The sequence below is a fragment of the Manacus candei genome, unplaced genomic scaffold (genome assembly GCF_025592945.1).
Source record: "Manacus candei isolate 608988 ecotype Guabito, Panama unplaced genomic scaffold, ASM2559294v1 h1tg000005l, whole genome shotgun sequence".
In the NCBI taxonomy this organism is placed as follows: domain Eukaryota; kingdom Metazoa; phylum Chordata; class Aves; order Passeriformes; family Pipridae; genus Manacus; species Manacus candei.
In genome coordinates this window covers 26,205,365-26,226,702 of record NW_026138053.1, presented here as the reverse complement: position 1 = coordinate 26,226,702, position 21,338 = coordinate 26,205,365, and the positions used below count along the sequence as shown (strand labels likewise).

Here is a 21,338-nt window from a genome sequence, read left to right as displayed (position 1 = left end):
AAGCACCACCTAATCCCTAAAGAGGCTTCAGAAACCAGCATATACTTTCTCTTGCCATTATGATGTGGTGACTGTAAAAACAGCTTTTCAGGTTGTTCTGGGTTCTACCTACTGGCCACAAATTACTGGGAAGGTTTTGAGATCCACATGAGGATTAAAAAGATATCAGAATAGGATACGCATCATCAGGAGAAAGTCCCTTCACAAAATATCTGTTTATTAAATACAAGAAATATCTATAGCAGCTCACCAAGGCCACTGCATATCATCCAAGAAGCAGTGGGATGCTCCCAGAGATTTAATTAAGTCAAGAATATGTTAACTGGTGACAGAAGGAAATCTGTATCTTCGTCACCTGCTTCACAAGTTTAATATCTTTAAGACAACGTCTCTTTATTTATTTCAATAAGGTGCTAATGCTTTTTTAACTCCTAACAGCAGGGAGCACTGGAAGAAGAGATAACCTATTATTGAGACAAGTGAGCAAAAATTTAGCTATTGTGTCATGAGAACACAGAAAGCCCAAGAAACATTTCTTCCTCGTCCAAAAGCTGTCTCCCCACCGCTGCAGCCAGAAAGAGCAGATCTTGTCCCCCAGGGAGTTAAGAGGAGCCGAGGAAGGACAGCAGCCACCTCTGGGTGCCTCGGGAGCCTCTCCAACGCTGACCTGCCAGTCCAGTCAGGCACAAAGCTGAGCCAGGTTTGCGATGCCACTGCTCAGAAGGAAAAGCTGACTTGCTCAGGTGCTGGAGACTCTTTTTTGAACAGCCAGCCAAGTTCCTGCAGTCTGGCTCACACTTTAAACATCTACCTGCCAGTTGTGCAAACGTCTGCTTTGAGCTGAGAACACGAGCTGTGTTGCCAAAGCCACGGATCCTGCTGAGCGGCTCAACCAGAACAGGACACACAGTACGGCCCCAGCAAACACAAGCCCAAAATTCTCCTGCAGGCATTAAGACTCTGCCCTTTAGAAGCCAAGAACTGCTCCTCTGAAAATTACTTGTGCAGAACTACCTTCCACTATGTTAAGTGCTAATTTTTAGAGGGGGAAATACAAATAGCACCACTATAAAGGCTTTTTTTTCATAAAGTTTTGCCTCACTGTTGCCTAGAAAATTCATATGAAAGAGAGCCTCAACCATCACTGCAACTGCTAACAGATGCTCTCTAAATGCACAGCCCTAATAATATGCTGGAACTGAACTTCTACCAAAAAGACTTATTTTAAAAATTCCTTTTTTGGAGGAGAATACTCACGGGCTTACAGAACAAGAGCCTTTAGCACCAATCTCTTCAGAAGCCATAATGCAATCTTTTATATTTCATAAGCTTGCAACAAACTACACTGAGGGGATTATTACTGTAATTTTTAATAAAATGCATGGAAATTATTTCAATACTTCCTAGAGGCCACAGAATTAGTAAAGTAGGTCTAACATTAGCATGCTGTGTCTCATTTCCACCTCAAACCAAACTTTATTTAAAACAGACACATCCTAAGCCAGGATAAGAGGGGGCAGCCCGGGTACCACACTTGTTCTGCACCAGTAGCACCTCGAGAGAAAAGATGTATTACCTGTTCCTGGAACAGACTGCACCAAGGAGCCTTTGCTGGTGCTCAGAGACTCCTGTAGGCACAGACTGGCATTCACTGAAAAGTGATAAGAGTTTCTGACAGTGCCAATGGTTCCTTCTATTGTCAAGCATTTTAACAAGCTTTTTTTGTATTTTCTTGCACCGCCGCATACTGAATTTCCATTAAAATGACTCATTCTGGGTCAAAAACCACTGCCTGCCAGGAGACATGGTACAGCTTGCTTACACACTTCATCATTTCAAGAATATCCTCAAGTACCTCCTTGCCCAGTTGGATCAGAAGTTCAGTCTTCAAGTCAAGTTTCCCCAAGCCTGTTGGTCCAAAGCCAAATAAGCACAAACCATAGTTCAAAAAAATTGTATTTCAAGCATTCCCATTAGATGACATACCATCTTCATATATACTGTGATAGCTACTCTTTATAATGTCCTAACCAAATATAAACTCAGTCCCGTGCTTCAGTCAAACTTGAGACTCAAATACAAAAGCCTTCCACTCAACTCAGTAAAACAGTTTGACACCTAAAGGAATTTTCATTTTATTCATGAACTTGAAAAGCTTCAAAACTTTAAAACACAGTAGCCAGGACTTTCTTTTGAAGTTCTGAAGGTATTAGATATATTAAAATTTAAGTACTCACAGATGGCAAAGGAAAGTTTTCTTAAGAACCTGGGAGTATATAAACTCCTGGTTTGCTGGAACTCACACACTACTTTTAGCCTGGAATGAACCACTAGATTTAGCCAAGGAAGACAAGAAAACCACATTTCATCTTTCCATTTCCAAGTTTTTAGCATTTTTGATCAATTAAGTTTTCCCAAAGCAGAAAAAGCAAACAAGCCGTTCCCCAAACACTGCAGGAAAGGAAACCCCACAAATATCGGGATGTTTCTCCCATACGCATTTTCAAGTGGTTTAACCCATCACATTGGGAGGCTGAAAGGTACACCAAAAGATCATGCAGCCCCACTCAGCCTTCAGTGCCAGAACAAGTTTGCTTAATTTGATGTTAAAATCCTACAAGAAAAGACCATACAACCTCTCTGGTTAACTATTCTATTCAAGTTTTCCTCTTGTTGCACCTCCATTTGGGTATCACTAAACAAATGGATCCATTTTACTGTCATCCCCAAAACAGCTCATTTCTGTTCCAATATCTATTCTTCAGTTCTGTTATAATTAGCATATTTTAATAACTAAATAACTAATAACAAATTTTAGTTCTGCATACACCACGTTGCATCTCCAACAGGGCACTATCTGTTCTACAGAAGCAGGGGTTTGCTAATAAGCTTGATAATCAAGCCCAGGTAAGCAAATAAAATTGAGCCCAAGTTTCCAAAGCAGCAGTTTTGTGTTACCCAGCTAACACACTCTGTTTCTGAAAGTCAAAGAGTCAAGGCTCACTTGCACCACACCTCTCTCATTTTCACAGTGAGCATGAGCCAGCCATGATTTACAACAGCACAAGTTCACCAAAAAAACGTGGAAAACCCCAGACCTCATAAAACTAGCTCTGAACACAACACTCTGCTTTCCACCGTGCCTGGAGGGGAACTTCACCCGGTTTTCCCCTGGCAGCCCTAAGCACCAGCAGCTGCAACAGTTCCCTCTGCAAATCTCAGTAACACAGCTCCCCTGATAAGGAATTGAGGATTTACAGGACTAAAACAGGCAACGAATCCAGGCAGCTGGGCTTATGAAAGCAATCAGAATCCAACCACTTGTTCTGTGATTCTACAAACTAAAAATCATACTAAATGGTCAGGATAGCTTCACTCCAAGCAGGAGTTTATATCCCTGCACTTCTCTTCCCAGGAGGTGTATGCAGAAATTGTACCACAATGAAAAGCACGTGCAGCCTTAACCTGCCTCAGCAGGAGGTGACTGATCCCAAGGCTCATCAAGGGCACTGCCAGAATAAATTCCCTTTCAGAAGGAAAACTAGGGTTATTAAACGTAGAAAATTTTTCATTTTGGGTAGGAAAGGTAAATTTCCTATGCTAGCATACTAAAAGTCAAACACACTTAAAATTGTACTTTAGCAATTGCAATATTTGGCAAGGCTCACACCCAGTAGGAACTCCAAAGCAACATCCAGCAACCACTACAGTAGATTTTCCTCAAAACAGTTAACTTCAATAAAAACTTATAATACCTCAGTGGGCTTTTTGTTTATTTGTCTTTATTTAAGTATACCCATGCTGATCCAGGGCAGGGGAAAGCAGTAGGAAACACTAACAGCAGGGGTACTGAATATTCTACACACATTTTCTACATACCATTCTAGCACATTTAGGGGAACTTGGTTGCTCAGAAGCCCCAAACACTGTACTCAAGACACATTCACATCTGGAGTTCAGCACTGAGGAAAACTTGCTATCTGATACAAGTGGTTGACAGTTTTATGGGAAATAAGTGTTTTTCCTTCAATTCCTAAGAGTTCCCACTAACACTTGCTTAAATATAAAGCTTTATTTACAGTTTTTAGAGACTCATTGGGCACTAATCCTTTACAGCTGGCACACTGCTAAAGATTGGGTTCTGAAAGACAAAGAACTCTGACTTCTCTGGACTGTTTTGTTGACAGCAACTGTGTATCTAATTAGGACCCATCAAAGGGAAATATTTTTATAGCAATCTTAGGATTGTGTACAAACCTAGCCAGTTATGCCTGAATAACAGTAGCAGGGAACTCGTAAATAAACTTCATCTCTGATATTTCTTTCTCCTACTAATTCAACATCACCTGAATACAACAGACATCAGACAGCAGCTCTAGTTAACAGCCTGACACATCTTTTCCTGAATAGGTGACTCGATGAAATGAGGATTTTGCAGTGGTATGTGGTGTCCAATATAGATTTTACTTAATTATTTGTGTACAGACTCTACCTACTCACTTGAGTAACAGATATGTACTACTTAACAGCTTTTTTAACAGCTTTACTTTTATAGAACAAGTTCTTAACATTCCCAACTTGCAAGAGTTGCCACCTAATTTAAATGACCGTAATTTTCCTGAAGTGCTGGAATCACTTGCTTTGGGAGCAGGCAGGTTTGGGTGATGTCAGCTCTCACTGAGGTAGCAAGAGATCTTCAGGCTGTGGGTCACAGAGTTAAATGCTCCATGTGCCTTTTACACTGAAAGGAAACTCTTCCTCACACATATGGAAATGAAAAACATCTTCAACAGAACCACCTTATTGTCAATTTTACACGCTAACTAGTTTAAAGATTATTTTTGCTGTTACAGGCAACTGAAGTCAGGGTACAGCTAATTTCTTTGACCTGCATCTTAATCAGATTATAGCTGAAGATCAAAGCCACGGAAACAATTATTTTACAATGAGGTAAAAAAAAAAAGCAACACTTCTGCAAGCAGATGCTAAAGCAAGGCAATTACCACCTGAACACAAACCCCCTCCACAGGGAATCCTGCGCTATTCCTTTTGTGTTTTCACCTTAGCTGAGAAGATGTTGAGAAATGAGGACACAGAATAGGATTTTTCTTAATCCCATCTTCCGCCCTTCTCCTAGTCCAGGCTCTATTAGAAGCAAGTCATAATAATCATCCTCAAAATGCAATCACCAAGAGCAACTCTGTCCAAGTTTGATTAGAACTGACAATCCTCCTCCCTGGATAAGGGTAAAAGTGCCCTCACAGTCAGCTTCATTCAAACTCATTTTTTTCCTCCAGTCTCAGGGAAGTCAGTTCCTTTGTCTCAAGATTTTAAGATTACGTGCCCAACAGGTAAAAGCTCCCCTAAGGGAAGTTCGTATGTGCTGAATCCCCAATTTAATCTGCACAAAGGGAAGTACAAGTCTCCTACTCTGCTCAGGCTTTGAGCATTCCACTGCCTCCACCTAAGTCTCTGCTCTCCCTCTCCTCAGCTGCATTTTCCAGAGTCAGTGGTTTGTAAAGATATTTTTTTAAATACCGATTATGCTGTTCTTTCACTCTCCATCTTGACCACTAGTTATCTGGAATTTTAGTAAAGCCAACAGGGAGAAAAATAACCTCTGAATGGATGTTGCCCAAGAAAGAAAAGCACAAAAACTCCACTCACCTTTACCTCGTTTACCTTCCAGGAGTTGATGGTGTAGCTCCACAGGTATCCCTGACAGTGTTTTCAGTATAGAAAAATTCAGATTTAATAACAGTAATAACAATTTAATAACCATAAAAAGGACACTCAATAAATAAAAAATGGATGCTTAATATGTGTGGTGCTTCAAGACAGGGATACCTTTTCATATATTAAGGAATACCTTCAAACAAAAATTTCTGATAGCAAACAGTCAACAAATAATATTTTTAAGGAATACTCTGTTTACCAGCATCCATAAAGTAACATATTTACTGCACTGGCTGACACCATGTCAGCTTTGCAGCTGACCTGAGAATAAGTGAAAGGCAAAACATTTAAAATGGAATACATAATCCATGTTTGTATCTCCTTAATCTTTACGCAACCCACTGGACAAGCTCATTTTTCAAAACTAAAGCAATCTTTAAGGCACACAAAAAGGGCACAAAAACTTCAAGATTGCCTTCCAATCCACTCAGCCATAAACAGTCCTCTTCCTTAAAAAAAGGGACCAAAACCCATAAAGCTCTGCTCCCTCACTAGCCACAATATGGAACTTTTGGGAAGCAGTCAGGAGGGTTATTAGTTCTTAAGACTCCGGTGCTAAGAGGGATGTAAGAGGTTTGCATCTAAACTACCTTACTTCCCATGGTAATTCCCACAAGGTTTTGTGATTGAGCAAGGAGAAGCAACAGAATTACTTTCTGAACAACAACAAAACCCACAACAAACAAACAAAAAACCCCCACCGAAACCAAAAACACACTGCACAAACAAAACAAACAAACAAACAAAATTATACCCTTGTAATATCACTATTTTTTTCTCTTTCAAATCCACCCTGATTAGAGTGCAGACAATACCAGGTCTCAGTTGTGACAAATATAAAGTAACACCAGCAATAATTTGTTATATTGCAGTTTCTGACTTGGTAAAACCTTCACTTGTGTTAAGAGCTGGAAACTGCAGAGAGCAGATATTAAAATACGTATTACTTAACTTCTTTTAACAGCTTTTGCAGTATGAAAGCCACGTCCAGAATTATGGAAAATGCAGAAACCTGAGCACTGAGATCAGCTTCAGCTGGGTATCACCAAATGAGTTTCAGAAAGTTCTGCCCTTGAAGCCAGCCTTGCAGAAGCCAGATCAGCTCCGGTTGGGTGGCAGATGCCAGCCCTCCCCAAACACTGCACAGGATCTCCCAGACAAGTGTAGAGAATCCAGCTCAAAGGAAGGAAATTACACAGTCAGTTTAGTGCCACATTTGCAATGAAGATAAAACGTGCCCTCTCTCCTGCAGGGAGTTGCAGAGCAGTGACATGCATTTCCCCTGGAAAGTCCGCCCCACTCGGCATCAGGAGGGCAATACCTGCAGCCCTTTCAGTCCTGGTTTCAGCTCTACAAGCTTCCTGCTGCCTCCAGCCTCCACTAACAGCTCAGGATATAAACTCCAGATATCTTACTGATTCTTGGTGTTTTTATAGACCCCCTGCCTCTCAATCCCTGCCTCAAATTGGTCCTTGCCCAGTGGCAAACGCTGAGCCTTATGCTCAGTAACGTTGGAATGACTCACATCGCCACGGGAGGAAATGACCAGTAAAGAGGAGGCAGTTGCTGGGAGTCCAAGACATTGTCTTCCTTGCTAAGGAGCAGATGGACAAAAAGCAAATGCATTAAATATGACAATCAGAGGTGGCAGGAAAAAAGCATAAGTAATCTTCCTTACTGTGTTTGTAGCATTACCTACAACAGATACAGTGGAGTTCAGTGTTTTCAACATGTGCTCTCCCAGTAACTAACACTGCAAGATCTATGCCCAGACAGTCATGGCCTCCAAAAACATAAGGCCTAAAGCAAAATTACTGATATCTAAACTACTAGTTGCAGTCATTCAGCAATTGTAAATTGGTTTTTGCCCAATCCCATTCATTTTATTAACTCCCAATCATGTCAACATGACACAAAACACACATCTATGCACAAACGTGACATACCTGAAAGTTTTAAACAATTTTTCATAATTAAGGGATTTTGCAGTGTGAAAGGACACTGCATGGTTCAGACAAGCCTTGACAAATAACACTCAGGTTACATCCAAGTATCATCCTAATTGCAAGCTGCATCTTAGAAACTGTTTTCAATTCTCCATCTTGAAACTAAATGCAAACCACACTCTGAAAAGCACAACAGCAGCAGAAGGCTAAACACCAGTCAGGGAGAATTATATCCTCCATTTCTGGTAATTAAATGGGTACTCAGTATATCACTGTCAATCATTTACAGGAGTCTCATTAGCTGCTCCCCATTCTCTACTAGAAACACACAAGCAATGCTGTTCTGAAATAAATACTTTTTAACCAGAGAATATCTGAATAATCATTTTCCCCAATTAAATATGAAAATGAAAAAGAGGTGGAATCCTCTACCATCACAAGTTTAATGCAGTTCTATCACATACCATGACTTACAATAAACTAGAAGAGGCATGATCATAAAATACCACCTCAAACAATACAACCAGCAATATTTACTATTTGTATTAACAAAATGTGGCACAAAGTACCATGGATACCTCACTGAGCTCCTACATGGAGCTAAGGGAAAAGAGGGATTCTTACTGAGCCTTAGATTTAATTTCTAGTTTAGCAGCACACAACTCTCCCACAGTCCTCTGCTGTTGGTTCTCCTCAGTTCAGGAATGGCTCATCTAGAAGGGCTGTGAGGTACAATACCCAAGTCCACCACCAAAACACATGTACTCCTGGAATATGGAAAGTGACTCTGGTCTGTGTTCACCCAAAGGAGAAACATATGACCAATCCAACCAGCTCATATCTAATGAATGTTATTAGCCTGGGAGGAAGGAAGCAAATGGAGACACTACTAAAAGAACTGTCCCTCCCCAGTAAAGGTGCAGCCTGAGGCTTTTGAGCTCTGTCAAACACAAACAGGTCTGGAGGAAAACCAGCCTGGCTGAAGAGGTACAGCTCCCTGGGCCAAGTCCATCTGAGCTGTGCAGCTCTGCTCCAGCAGGTCCAAACCGCCTCCGATGGAGCCACCGCTGCCACTGCCCCGCCGAGCACTCCCAGGTACTCCCAGTTAACCAGTAACCTCCTTTGCTCTTTCAAAAACTAATGGATTGGTTAGGAGCAGGCATCTGAGCAAATTTATAACTTCCAAGGTTAAACCTGCTTGTGAGGACTAAGTGTTTTTATAAAAGCCATTTGATTTCAAATGTGAACCTTAAGACCTTAAGGCAGAGTCCTTTCTAGTTCTGTGTCTAGAAAAGGTCACAGGATGCTCAGCCAGCTACAAATCGGTACCTCATTTACGATGACGTAGAGAGACATTTGGGGGTTAGCGGATCTTTTCTGAACATAAACTCTGCAGAAAACAAAACTGGATGCGGTTTCCCAGACTGTACTCTCTCTTTCAACAGTCAGACCAAACCTGTTCATGACACTCATTTTATCTTCTGCAAGGGCTGATGAAAAGGCTCCAGAGCAATGGACTAACACATCCCACCTAAGATCAAATCTTAAGGCTGGAAAGGACTTCAAAAGATTTCATAGCCCATTCCCTCACCCTGATGTTATCCCTGACAAACATTTTGTTGCTTGGTTTTGAAGTCCTATGGAGTCACCTCCATACCCCAAAGCAGCCTATTCTGGCCACTCTGTCAAACCATTTCCAGATCTTGCCTTCAAAAATCATTGTATGGTTTGGGTTCACCCACTCTGGCTCCTTCCTCCCACCAATTTCCTCAACAAACATCACCAGCCTTGCTCAACCCACTGCTACCTTTGGAAGGTAGGAAAGGGACAGGGACTGTCCTCACTCAGAGGAGATATTCTCTGAATCTTTCATGCACATTAAGCAAGAAGGGACAACACCGGCAAAAGATTTCACCAGTTGACTACACAGTTACGAGTTGTTAACTCACCCTGCACAAGCCAACTCAACCTTGGCATTTCACTTTGCAACCACTAAAGGTTGGATCTCATTGTCAAACTTCTTTTGTATAGTATGCCAGCATGTCCAAAAGAAGTTTGAAAAGAGAGTAATTTTGGCCCCGTACCTCAGCATTTAACAATAAAGCAGGGAAACCAGGCGAATCACGCTGCTCTAACACCAAAATCTGAAATCCGTATGTTCAACCACACACATAAAACTTCCTGCAGCTAAAGGCCAAAAGATTTTCATGTGTTTCAGACCTGTTATTCCTAAAGATAAGACTCTCTTGAGAATTTTACCTGATTTTAAATTAGTATCCCCAAATTCTGACTACACAGACAGACACACCACCTTTTTTAGTGCTGACTTCTGCTTGGTTGTCTATGATGGAAGCTACCAAATAGTCTGTAGTTGCACAAGCAAGTACTTGACATCTTCATAAGAAAGACACTGGAAATATCTTTCTGGATAGTTTCAAGCTTTAGAGGTTATTTTAGTCTTTGATATCAAAACCAGGAGAAGGCTAGTACTTAAGCTGAAGCCGGACACCTAGAAAGCCACAATTTCCTACAGCTGTCTTTGCCCCAGGCCCTGTGTTTTCAACCATTTACCTCAAAACAAAATAAATCTCTAAGTTAAACAGTCAGGGTATGTTCAAACTGGGTGGAAAATCTGCCAGACGTTCATGCCCCAACATAATCTATGTGACGTGCTCTTAAATTAAGGCCTTCTGTATTAATTCAAATTAATGTTGACAATGCTTATTAGGCAGGTTATCACTTCTTTCTAGTTAAAGATTTCACATCTATGCTGAACTTTATGCCATTGATGGTATAAGACAAACCGAAACACCTTCTAGATTTTTACTGCGAGTTTACTCTGCATCTTTTAATAATTTAATTTATAACCATTAACCAAGATAGAAATCCCACCTTTTTCTTCAAACTGAAATAATATTTTTTCCATTTTACTAGTAACTGAAGCCACATGTTGGAGTTTTAAGAGCTGCTCCAGTTTTTAGGTTTTTATACACTCTTGGGGTTTTTCTTTAATATCAGAAAATGTGGTTTAATGCCATTCACAAAAAACAGACCAACCGGTAGATTTTTTCCAGGGAATATCTGGCTGCATCAAGTCTCTATGCTCAGAAGCCTGGTCGTAGCATTGTCATCAACAAGTATTTACACTACCTCAAAACAGACAGCTTCAACAGCCAAAAGTCTTGTCCCATCCTTCTTTCTCCCCTTCTCCATCGGTACAGATGATTAGCATTTCTATTTTCAGATATTATTAAGCTAGTTTGGAAAAACTACCGTAAAATCCCCTCTTAATGGCTCAAGTGTACCTCAAATTAAGAGCTAGAATGCACAAAGGCCCTGCCTTTGCAGAAGGAACTGAAGCTGGAGCCTGTCAAAGGTTCCTTGGTTTAAAATAAGGAAACCCTGGTTTATAGAAAGATTATCACACAGTTGCAGCTGTTTGACACACAGTAATATCCAGGTGCTTTCTTCAAATCACGGTGAGACCAAGATAGGACATGGCAAAGCAAATACCAGGAGAATTTCACTGTGACAGACAGTAGCACAGTTTATGGGATTATCATAGAACAAAGGGGAAAAAATGGTCTTCCCAACGGATTCATCAAAAATTCATTTCTTCCTCACATGTAGGGAAGGTTAACTGTGGTAAATAACACAGTACAGACCACTGAGGAGTCCAGGGGGCCCCAGAACAGGCTGGCTCCAAACAAACTGCCCTCAGCTGTGGCCTGATCAAATAGGAACAACTATCAAGGCCTCATTAAATCAAGGCACCACGAAACACCAAAGTAAGTATTGAATAAAGCCTCTTGATGCCCAAAAGGTCTGTTTTACCACTTCCAAAAAAAAAGTCTAATCCCTGCCTGAGGTTCCTTAAAGTAATCGAAGAAATTTTTCCCACGTTGGTTTGGCTGAATCTGTCTTAAAGGTTTCCCACTCAGAATTAATTTCTCATTTTCTAGCAGCTAGAGAGCAGCTCTGAGATAATTTAGCTGTGTGACAAGTGGGGCCTGCAGACTCAAAACAGACAATGCTTCAGGGGGTGAGGGGAAAGGGGGAAAGAAATAAAATAAAAATCAGCTTCACACATACCAATATTAGACAAAGCGGAAAACTGTTCAATCAGGCCAAGCACTAGAGGACACTTTCAACACCACAGACAATGAAACTAAAATATGAGAAACAGACTGATGTATTGGGGATCTCATAAGTTCTTTGAGAAAAATGTCATTTATTTTCCCTAAAGGTGGAAGAGAACAGGACTTCTAAGTACCTCAAGGGTATCTCTGATTTGAGTCCCATCAGTGAAATTCAGTCTGTCACCCCCGGCTCTGTAAAAATCTCAAGAGACTCCTCAGCCTTCTGATTCCTTATGATAATCCCTTGAGTGCAGAAGCCAGTGTGAATAATCTGAGAAAAGTCCTACTGGAATACAGAAAGAGGAGAAAGCAGGCCTAATGTTACTCAAGAAAGCTTATTCCACCCCAACTTACAGCATGACACTGATCAAACAAGTACCTGCTGATTTAACTCAGAGGAATTGAAATACTCAGCATCAGAACACCGCTTAAGCCACCTCCCCTTCATTTGGTCATCTGGGAAGTCCCCAAGTTTACAAAAAGAAGTTCTTCTTAAATTCAAATGGGAGGAGCAGCAGTGGCCAGACAATTCTAGAAACAGGACCTAAAGGCAGGACTAGGAGCAGGGCTGCACCAGTGGAAGCTGGTGATGACACCAGTATAACTGTTCTGCTTCATGCAACATCTTGTTAAATGTGACAACATCAGTGCTCCAGACGCACATAGAAAAAAGCCACCAGTCCTCCACCCTGTATGAAACAGGGAGCAACTATGGCCCACGAGTCCTCATGTCACTCCACAACAAACATTAAGTTAGTCCTCTATTCTGCTCACTGCAGTAAGATGGAGTGGAGAAGCCGTACTCCTCCCTCAGCACAGGAAAAACCCCATGTTCTACTGAACACCACTGAAATCTGTGACCTCCCTCATAATACATTAAGAAGTACAGGAGCAGTGCATGCAATTCTGCTCATGATTTTAAGGAAAAAATCTGTGGGTTTATTCCCCAGCAGCTGTGCAGTTTCCCAGTGAGATGAGGTCAAGCCTCAAAATAAGGAAAGCACTAACTAATGTCCTCCCACATATACTCCTTACAAATTATAGCTGCATTCCTTAACTGCTCTTCCACCAGTCTGTTCCTCCTAGTGAGTCTCTTCTGCTGTTGTGAAGATCCAATAGCGGTGATGAAGGATCCTTAAAATTCTACAACCGCCAGCAGCTCCTCATCCAATAAAATCAGACCCTACAGCAAACTATCCTTTCCTCCCTCTACCAGCCACCACACACTTGAACTACAATTACTCCTCTTCCATACTCATTTTTGCTGGCTGAGCAGGGCAGGGGAGATGCCAAGTCATCTACGCATCAATCAAGTCAGTCTTCTCCCAACAACCTAGCCTTTCCTTCTCCAGTGGGAAGCACCAAGACATCTGAAAATGCACACAATAGCCAGTGCAGCAAACTGAAAAGCAGGGCAGCTTCAGGTTCCATACAGATTTAAATAGAGCTTTAAGGTGCTTGACATAAAAGTTTGTGCTACAATTCAGTGCCCAGATCTTACTTAGAGACAAAAATTATCTCACTGGAACAGGCTAGGTTTACTTGTTATGACTTCTTATGACAAAAGAAAAGATTTTATAAGGAGCATGAACATCACAGCATACCTTATACTGAGATATAAAACAGCTAATTCACCAAGCAAATGTGTCTTCTTACTATGCACTGAAATGAAGAACCTTAGCAAAAAAAAACTCCAACCCCCTCTATTCAGGGCTGGGGAAAGCCTTCTCAAAATGCTTTAGTGCAGCTTCAGTCCCCCACCAAAACTTCAGATAAACATCACCTGGTTTTACTGCCACAACAGAATTTTCTCCTTTCCGGTAAGGATCAAACTACATAGGGATATGAAGGTTAGAACAAGAGTTAATTGCTACAGGAATCATCCCTGCCATCAAAAATAAATAAATAAATAAATAAATACAGCTGTAACTTTACTTACACTAACCTGCACTTCTAGGTCACTGGAACACTGTTGTGCAAGTAACCTCATAGCAGAGCACAAAGTAACAGCATCCACAATAAACTGTGTTCTGCAGCAAAGGAAAAAGGAGGAGACTCTCAGTCCAGATTGAAAAGAGGGTGACAGTGATACCAGCTACATTCTATTTTTTCATGTATATATAACTCTATATACAGCTACAGCCATATTCTAGGAAAGGGGGCATTATTTATTAGTGTTACGGGTCAGCGAGCACTTCCATGATAAGGAGCACTATCACTCCAAGCAGCAGTCCCACCCTGCCCTCACCATTAGAGCTTCATTCCTGTTGCACACAGCCACACCCTTTTTGTCAGCACATCTGTGGTAACGTGATGGATGGGATCAGGAAACCAGCTCAGACTGAGCTCCGTGGGTACAAAACAAAACAAAAGCGGTTCTAACCTACTGCGGTTCCCCGGTCCAGCTCACTTTAGACTGGCCATAAATCTACGCCATCAAATCAAGGCTGAGGGCAAAAGGGAGAGTGAGAAACTTCTGTTGGGAGCTGTTCAAGTTTAAAATACACCCTTTGTTTGTATGGCCAAGCTTTTGCCAAGTGCAAGTAGGGTCAAGTTCTCTGGTTACTGCAGCCCTCTTCCCTCTAGCACACATTCACAGAGTCACCTTCCTGCCAGTTCCTTCCCGCAGGAAAATGTGCCCAGCACCTGCTAAACTGCACAGGCACTCGAGTCCTTGCTGTTAACTCTGTACAGCGGAGCACACTCAAACCCCGCACCGCAGCTAAGAGAAGCTCTGGAAGTGCTGATTTACCCCAGCTGGGCTCTGCCTCCTTCTCTCAACAGGTACGCTCATTTGGCTCACCTAAATGTGATCACCTTAACCAGTTAACTTCCATAAAGTTATAATGGCAACAACCAACTTTGAAACATCTATCCCTCTGTAGAAGTCTACTAAAATTTGTTAAAGCCACTTGAGAAAGAAGAAAAAAAATGATAAGCAGCACATGTACAAGCCTTGTTTCCTTAGGGATCTAGAGCTGAAAAACAGAAAGTATCAGAGCTCTGATAGTACACCTAGACTTTAGAACAAGTTGTCCCTGCGTGGCAGCAGGATGCTTAATAATTCAAATCCCCATGACAGGAAGAAGGGAGCAAGTAATAGCTGCCCAGAGACCTGTGGAGTATGGTGTGTGTCTTGGGGCTCTCAGTAAGATGTATTTTCTTCAGCAGAAAGCTCAGAGGGGAATTGCTTAACACTTTTTTATTTTAATTCTTTTTACTTCACAGGTCCCCACAAAAAGCTTGTTGATCAGTAGTAAGTAGTAGCCACCATCAATCTTATTTGTCTTTTTAAATCATTACCCTCACCCTCAAAGAAGAATACCGAGTGTTGCTCATACTAAGTATTGGCAGAAATTCTAGTTAACAAATGCTAGAAATAACTTGTAAAGAGAAAAAAAAGAAAAAGAGATAAAATTAGAAGGGAGACTTTCCCTTTATGTTCCCTCAAAGAAAACACGGTACTGTGAGGTGCCTCCTGGAAGGCCAAGGCTATATGTGATTTGCCCACTACTCCTCCCCTGTTTAAAATTCAAGAGTGAAGACCGTATGAAAGTAGCATTTCAGAACATAAAAAAGCTGGAGGGAATACTTTCCAAGACTTGTTCAGATATCAAGACAAATCAAGAAAGCTGTGGATCAACTGGAGACAGGCCAGCAGAGGCCTCCGGGGCAGTCAGGGCTGGAGCACTTGGATTTGGGACTGGAAGAGAGGCCGTGGGAGCCAGGCTTGGTCAGCCTGGGGCAGGGAAGGCTCCAGGGCACCCACAGCTGCCACATGCCCACAGGGAGGGGATGGAGAAGATGGATCCAGGCTCTCCATGTGGCAGGAGAACAACAGACAATGGGCATAATTATGGGCATTAAAATATGAGAAGTTCAGACTGGATCTACAGAAAATCTATTCCACCACAAGGACAGCCAAAGAGTAGCACAGGCTGCCCCAAAAGGCTGAGCTGCCTCCACCCCTGGAGGCTCTCAAGACCCAAGTGGACCAAGCCCTGAGCACCTGGTCCTTTGAGCTGCCCCTTTGAGCAGGAGGTTGGACAGGGACCTGAGGTCCCTCCCCTCCAGCCCCAGTTACCTTGTGATCCTGTGAACTCCAGGAAACATGCTACAGTCACATAAAGTTCTCTATTAGGAGGTTACATTTACTAACTTTTTCCTTTCTATGCTCTCAAGTTAATTAAATAACTGACTCAGTCTTGCTGAGACTCATTCTGTGTTTCAAAAAGATTTGTGCCTTTCCAGCACAGACAAGTATCACCTCTACATCCTGACCAGGAATCAGTACCAGAACATGCTCACACACACAGACTGCAACACTAGATCACCTCTGCTCTACCCTCCTCCACCAAACACCGCAAGAGGTGTGTCACAGACTGGCAGACAGCAAAGGAGCAACCGTGAAGAGACACAGCAGATGCAGAAGTTAATGGAGCCACTGACGAGTCTTTGAAAAGAGAGCCGCAATTTGAATTATTAAAGCAGTCAAACCTTTAATGAAGTTGGTTATAGCCTCATCATAAGGCTACAGGAAACTACCTACTGGTTTGTCAGCGCTAGGATTTCTAAGCGGTGCTCAAGCCCTCTAATTCAAGCACATTTTATTCTATGTTTGCAGAGTGCTAAAAGCCACAACTTACCAGGGTAATGCCACATTTAACTGATAACTGAGCTCACATCTTTGTGAAATGCAATTGAGACAGTCATATCTCAAACTGCTAAACTTTTGAATCCTAGTTAGCTACACTTTGAACATTAACATATAAAATTTGCAATGAGGACCATTTCCCTAAAGTGAACAAATATGGACTAAAGTTCAATGTCTTATAAAAAGGATGTGCTTGGAAATTTCTGTGGTACTGTGGTAAAAATCCTATCAGTGATATTTTGCCTAAAAATGACTTCTTTTATACCTAGCAGGATACATGACACATTTACTGTAAGACAAGTGCCCCATGAGATTAGTTTGATTTATGGAGAGTACTTGTAGATTCCCAAACCAGCAAAAATGGCATGGCTATAAATTTTTAGCCAACTGTGATGAGCACATCCCCCTGAACAGAGAGACTTAAACTGTGCCTCTTTTTCCTAAAATCTCTTTGAAAGAACCTTCTGAAAGGCCTACTCACCTGACCAGCTGCAGTGCAAATCTTTGAGCATTGACTCAAACAATGACTCGAGAGAAGTATCTAGGAAACTAGATGGGAGAGAACACCCTCCAGTACTCTTGACAGGCCACTTTGAAAAGGATAATAAGACTGGGAAAGCAAAAATCCCAACACTTTATTACATAGGAAGATGACTTAAAAACAGACTCTCCTGCAACTTTGCAAAGACTCATTACATGAAGCCTGATCTTCTTTGTTCTTCCTGGAAGACTTCTGTAGGAGCCTCAGGTGTTTCTCAGTTCTCACACATCAATTGAAGGGCCAAAATCCTTTAAGGACAGCATTTTAAAACAGTTGATTCACACACATATATACAGGAAGCAAGAGACTGGTAGTGGAGGAGTTAAGGTAGTCCAGCTAGAAGTCCCTTCTTCCCTGCTCATTTTTCAGCAGCTCGATTCTTGCAGAGTCATTATTTCACTAGTTATTCAACCATTACATGCTCACCTTAGAAATCCAGCTCTCTCCTGCCTAAACCTCAAATACATGGAGAAAAATTTCTCACAAAAACTTTTCTGTCCCTTCTTAGTTTTAAGAGGACAAAGACAGCCGAGACTAATTGCTCCATGTCTCTGTTTGGCACAATGTTTTGTTAAACTGCCCTGTCCCATCGTTGTACTTTTGTCTGTGTATTCCTTCCTCATTACACTCAGATTCAGCTTGTCATGCCAGACTAAAAAGGAGGATGCCCTCCTCCTTAAGGCAAAGGACTAACAGAACTGGCTCTGAGGCTCTGTTCCCAGTTCCTTTTATGAGCTTGGGCTGCAGCAAATTTGCAGTTCTACTTCTGCCCTATGCAAATCAAACAATTTAAATCTACACTCTGTGGGTATCAAAAGCAGCTTTTAAGGAAACCTTCCCCATGCTTACCTTCTACAGGGAGCAACAAGCCCAAATGGTCTTTAATAGGCAGAAGGTGAAGATGATGGACTACAAAGTGCTTGAAAAGTTTGGGAGGGGGCGTGTCCTGTTTTTTTAGGAGGAGGTAAGATTCTTGGTGACAAGAGCAAGAGTCACTGATTGTAATACATTAGTGGCCACATGCTTCAATCCTGCTGGTTTGGCACAATACAAGCAAAGCAGTAAAGAAAAAGCAAGAAAGGCCCAGGACAAGCTGAAGTATTGGAAGCACAAAGCAAGGAGAAACAGGGGATTATTGCCCACGTGTTTGCAGGTAGGGAGGATCTCCAGCTTGGTGTAGTGGAATATAGAACACTAAGAAAGAGTCTGGTGGTGCAGGGAGGTGACAGGGGCAGGGACATGTGTGAGTTCAGAGGTACAGCCTTGCCACGACTCAAAGCAGCCAAAGACTCACAGCCATGGGGAGCCAGATGTTACAATATTATTAAGACAAACAGTACAATATAGAAGCAAGTCTTCTACTGGTAGAGGATTGCTAATAATGAGGCATTTAAAAGCTTTTTCTGTAATATAAGGGGAAAGAGAGAATGAAGAAGCTTCTACGACAGCAGAGGTGTACTCACCTGGAACAGAAAAAAGCTCATAAACTTGCTATGGGAGAAAAATATTACCCTTTTTGCCCTTTTTTGAAAAGATATCCTTGAGGCAGGATCTGGACTAGCCAAAGGAGACAGAGATACAAGACAAGACCAGGAGGAAGGGAAGGATCTGGAGAACCAGTGAGGAGAAACATTTGAAGTGTTTCAGAACTCTGGATAGAAAGCACTTTCAAAATGTAAAAACTGCTTTGAATTCACTCCTTCTAAATCCTTCCCAAGCCCTGAACTCTTCAGAAGGAACACTCACACCCTTTTGGCATTCCTACTCCTTTTCCATGAGGTGTTCCAGAAGGGTCAGGGCTGACACACCACCACCAACTTGGATATTTGGTATTTTACAGCTGCTGAAAAGCCATTTGTAGCTCATGATGCTGCTTTCCAAAACCACCAGAGGAAGAGCATTTGGATACGAGTGGACCCAAAAGGTAAGTTCATGCCAAAGCCTATCAAAGTCCTGTTCATACCAACGTGAGGTGCCCAGTGCTCTAGCTTCGGGGATTTGGGCACGGTTCTGTTCCCAAGCACAGCCCTGCCAGACTCGCTCCTCTCCCAAGCCCTCAGCTGCCGGTCCCCAGCACCGGAGACTGTGCCAGCCGTGACTGAGGGTTCGCAGCTGATGGCGAGGGCTCAGACACGGCTCCTGCTGCTCCCGCTCTCCCTCAGCACTCCCGGGGCTGCGAGCGCCGGTCCCGCTCCACCGCCGGGGTCAAACCGCGCGGTCGCTCCGCAGCGGCGGCTCATCCCGGCACCTCCTGGGGAAGGGCTGGAGAATCCAGGCGGGGAAGCCGGGGGGCTCTCTTGCCCTCCCCGCGGCCCCGGCGTGACCTTGCTGGGGAGCCCTGGGCCATGCGGCAGCCGAGTCCGCCCGCCCGCGGGGCTGGGGAACGCGGCGGCCGGGTCCCGCTCCCCGCCCCGGGCACGTCCCGCTCGCCCCGCGCTCGCCGCCGCCGCTGCGAGGCCTCAGGACTCCACGTCCGTCCGCTCGCCGCCGCCCCCGGGGCCCCCCTGCCGCGGCCTCGCCGCCGCCGCGCCGCGGAGACGCTCACCGGAGATACTGCGCGCACAGCAGGCTCATCCTCCGCCGCTCGCCGCCCGTCCCGCCGCGGCTCTCACAGCCCGGGCCGGCCCGCCGCCCCCGCGCCGCCGCCGCCGCCGCCTCCCGCCGCCGCCATCTTCCCGTGCAGGGCCCGCGGGGAGGAAGGGGCGGGGTGTCCCCGCTCTGCGCTCCGGCCGGGTAGGACGGCCCGCGCCGCGCCGGCCCCGCCGCTCCGGCCCCTCAGCGGCCCGGGCAGCCCCAGCCCCGCCCCTCCGGCTCCGCCGCGGCCCCGGCACCCCCTGCCCGCCGCTCTCCCGCCCCGCTGAGGCACTGCGGCCCTCCCGCCGCGCCGGCCGCGCTTCCGGGCCGGACCCCACCCCCGCCGGCACTTCCGGCGGCGCCACCGGCAAACCCGTCCCCCGCCCGCTGCCATGGCAACCGAGGGGGCGGTGCGGCGTAGCCATGGCAACCGCGGCGCATCCCGGGGCCTGCATCCCTGCGTCCGCAGCCCGTCCCGCCCCGGACCCCACACAGCGACACCCCGCTTTGTCACATTCCTGTCACGGCCCTCGGAAGGGCGCCTTGCCGAGAGGCGGCTGCCCACGGCGCTGGCGGGGAGCCCCAGTCACAGAACCCCAGAATGGGTGTGCTGGTTTAAGAGTTAACCAGCAGGGGAAATGAACTCAATTCAAAGGAGAGATTATAAGTCAGAATAACAATTTATTAAAATAATACAGTAAGTACAATCATACAAACAAACAATTGGTCTCAACCTCCAAAACCCAAATGTATAACCCAGTACCCTGGGGCCTGAACAAAGTGGTGTTCCTTGGGCCCCGCTTGAGTCCAAAGTAAAGGGAGAGGGGAAGAACCTGCTGATGGGAGAGCTGCTGCAGTCTGGCCAGAACTGGTGATCGCAGTCCAGTGGTGGTCTAAGTCTGGTTGAGAGCGATGAGATGCAGCCTTCCTCTGGATCCCACGAGTGGGTAAAAAATGTTCCAAGACTCCAAGATTATATATCCTCCAGTTCAGGCAGGAATGCTCAGTGCTCCCCTCAGGGCGGGGAGTTCCACAAAGGGTGAGAGGACAAGAGCATCCTCCTATCTCACAGGCCTCTTAACACCTAGTTTATAGCCTGAGGAGTCAGGCTCTATGGGCAGAGGGTGCGAATAGTCCATTGACAACAGTTTCTGGGAAATGGCATGGAAGGCTATAGAATACACAGTTTTGGGTTACACCCACCATGATGAACTGGTCTCAGCTGTCCTAACTAGGACAATGGGTCAGACTGGAAGGGACCACAGAGGCTCATCTGGTCTCACCTCCCTGCTCCAGCAGGGTCATCCCAGAGCACACGGCACAGGATTGTGTTCAGACAGTACTGGAATATCTCTGGTGAGGGAGACTCCACACCCTCTCTGTCTCTGTTCCAGTGCTCGGTCACTGCACAGCAAAGTTCTTCCTCATGTTCAGGTGGAACTTCCTGGGCATCAGTTCCTGCCCACTGCCTCTCGTCCCATTGCTGGGCGCACTGAGCAGGGCCTGGGCCATCCTCTGCCCCTCCCTGCAGACCCCGACAGACGTGGATGAGGTCCTCTCTCAGTGTCTCTTTTCGAGGCTGAGCAGCCCCAGCTCCCTCAGCCTTTCCTGCACCCAGAGATGCTCCATCCCTTCAGCATCCTCACAGCCTCTGCTGGACCCGCTCCAGGAGCTCTTGTCCCTCCTGTCCTGAGGAGCCCAGAGCTGGCCCCGGCACGGCAGATCTGCCTCACAGGGCTGGACAGAGG

General features: G+C 44.5%; 1 protein-coding gene across 5 annotated transcripts in view; it reads right to left on the bottom strand.

Annotated features, from left to right (window-relative positions):
* The window catches only part of SMG7 (SMG7 nonsense mediated mRNA decay factor), a 50,526-nt gene extending 30,855 nt beyond the window's left edge, over positions 1-19,671 (bottom strand). For 4 of the 5 annotated variants that reach the window (XM_051793725.1, XM_051793760.1, XM_051793752.1 and 1 more), the window contains exon 1: positions 19,562-19,671. In XM_051793725.1, the coding sequence (XP_051649685.1) occupies positions 19,562-19,590 (29 nt within the window). In that variant the 5' untranslated portion in view covers positions 19,591-19,671. Of the gene's footprint in view, positions 1-13,766; positions 13,852-19,561 lie in introns of all 5 variants that reach the window. The other variant, XM_051793743.1, reaches the window with a different exon arrangement.
* Between the last annotated feature and the right edge of the window lie 1,667 nt (positions 19,672-21,338).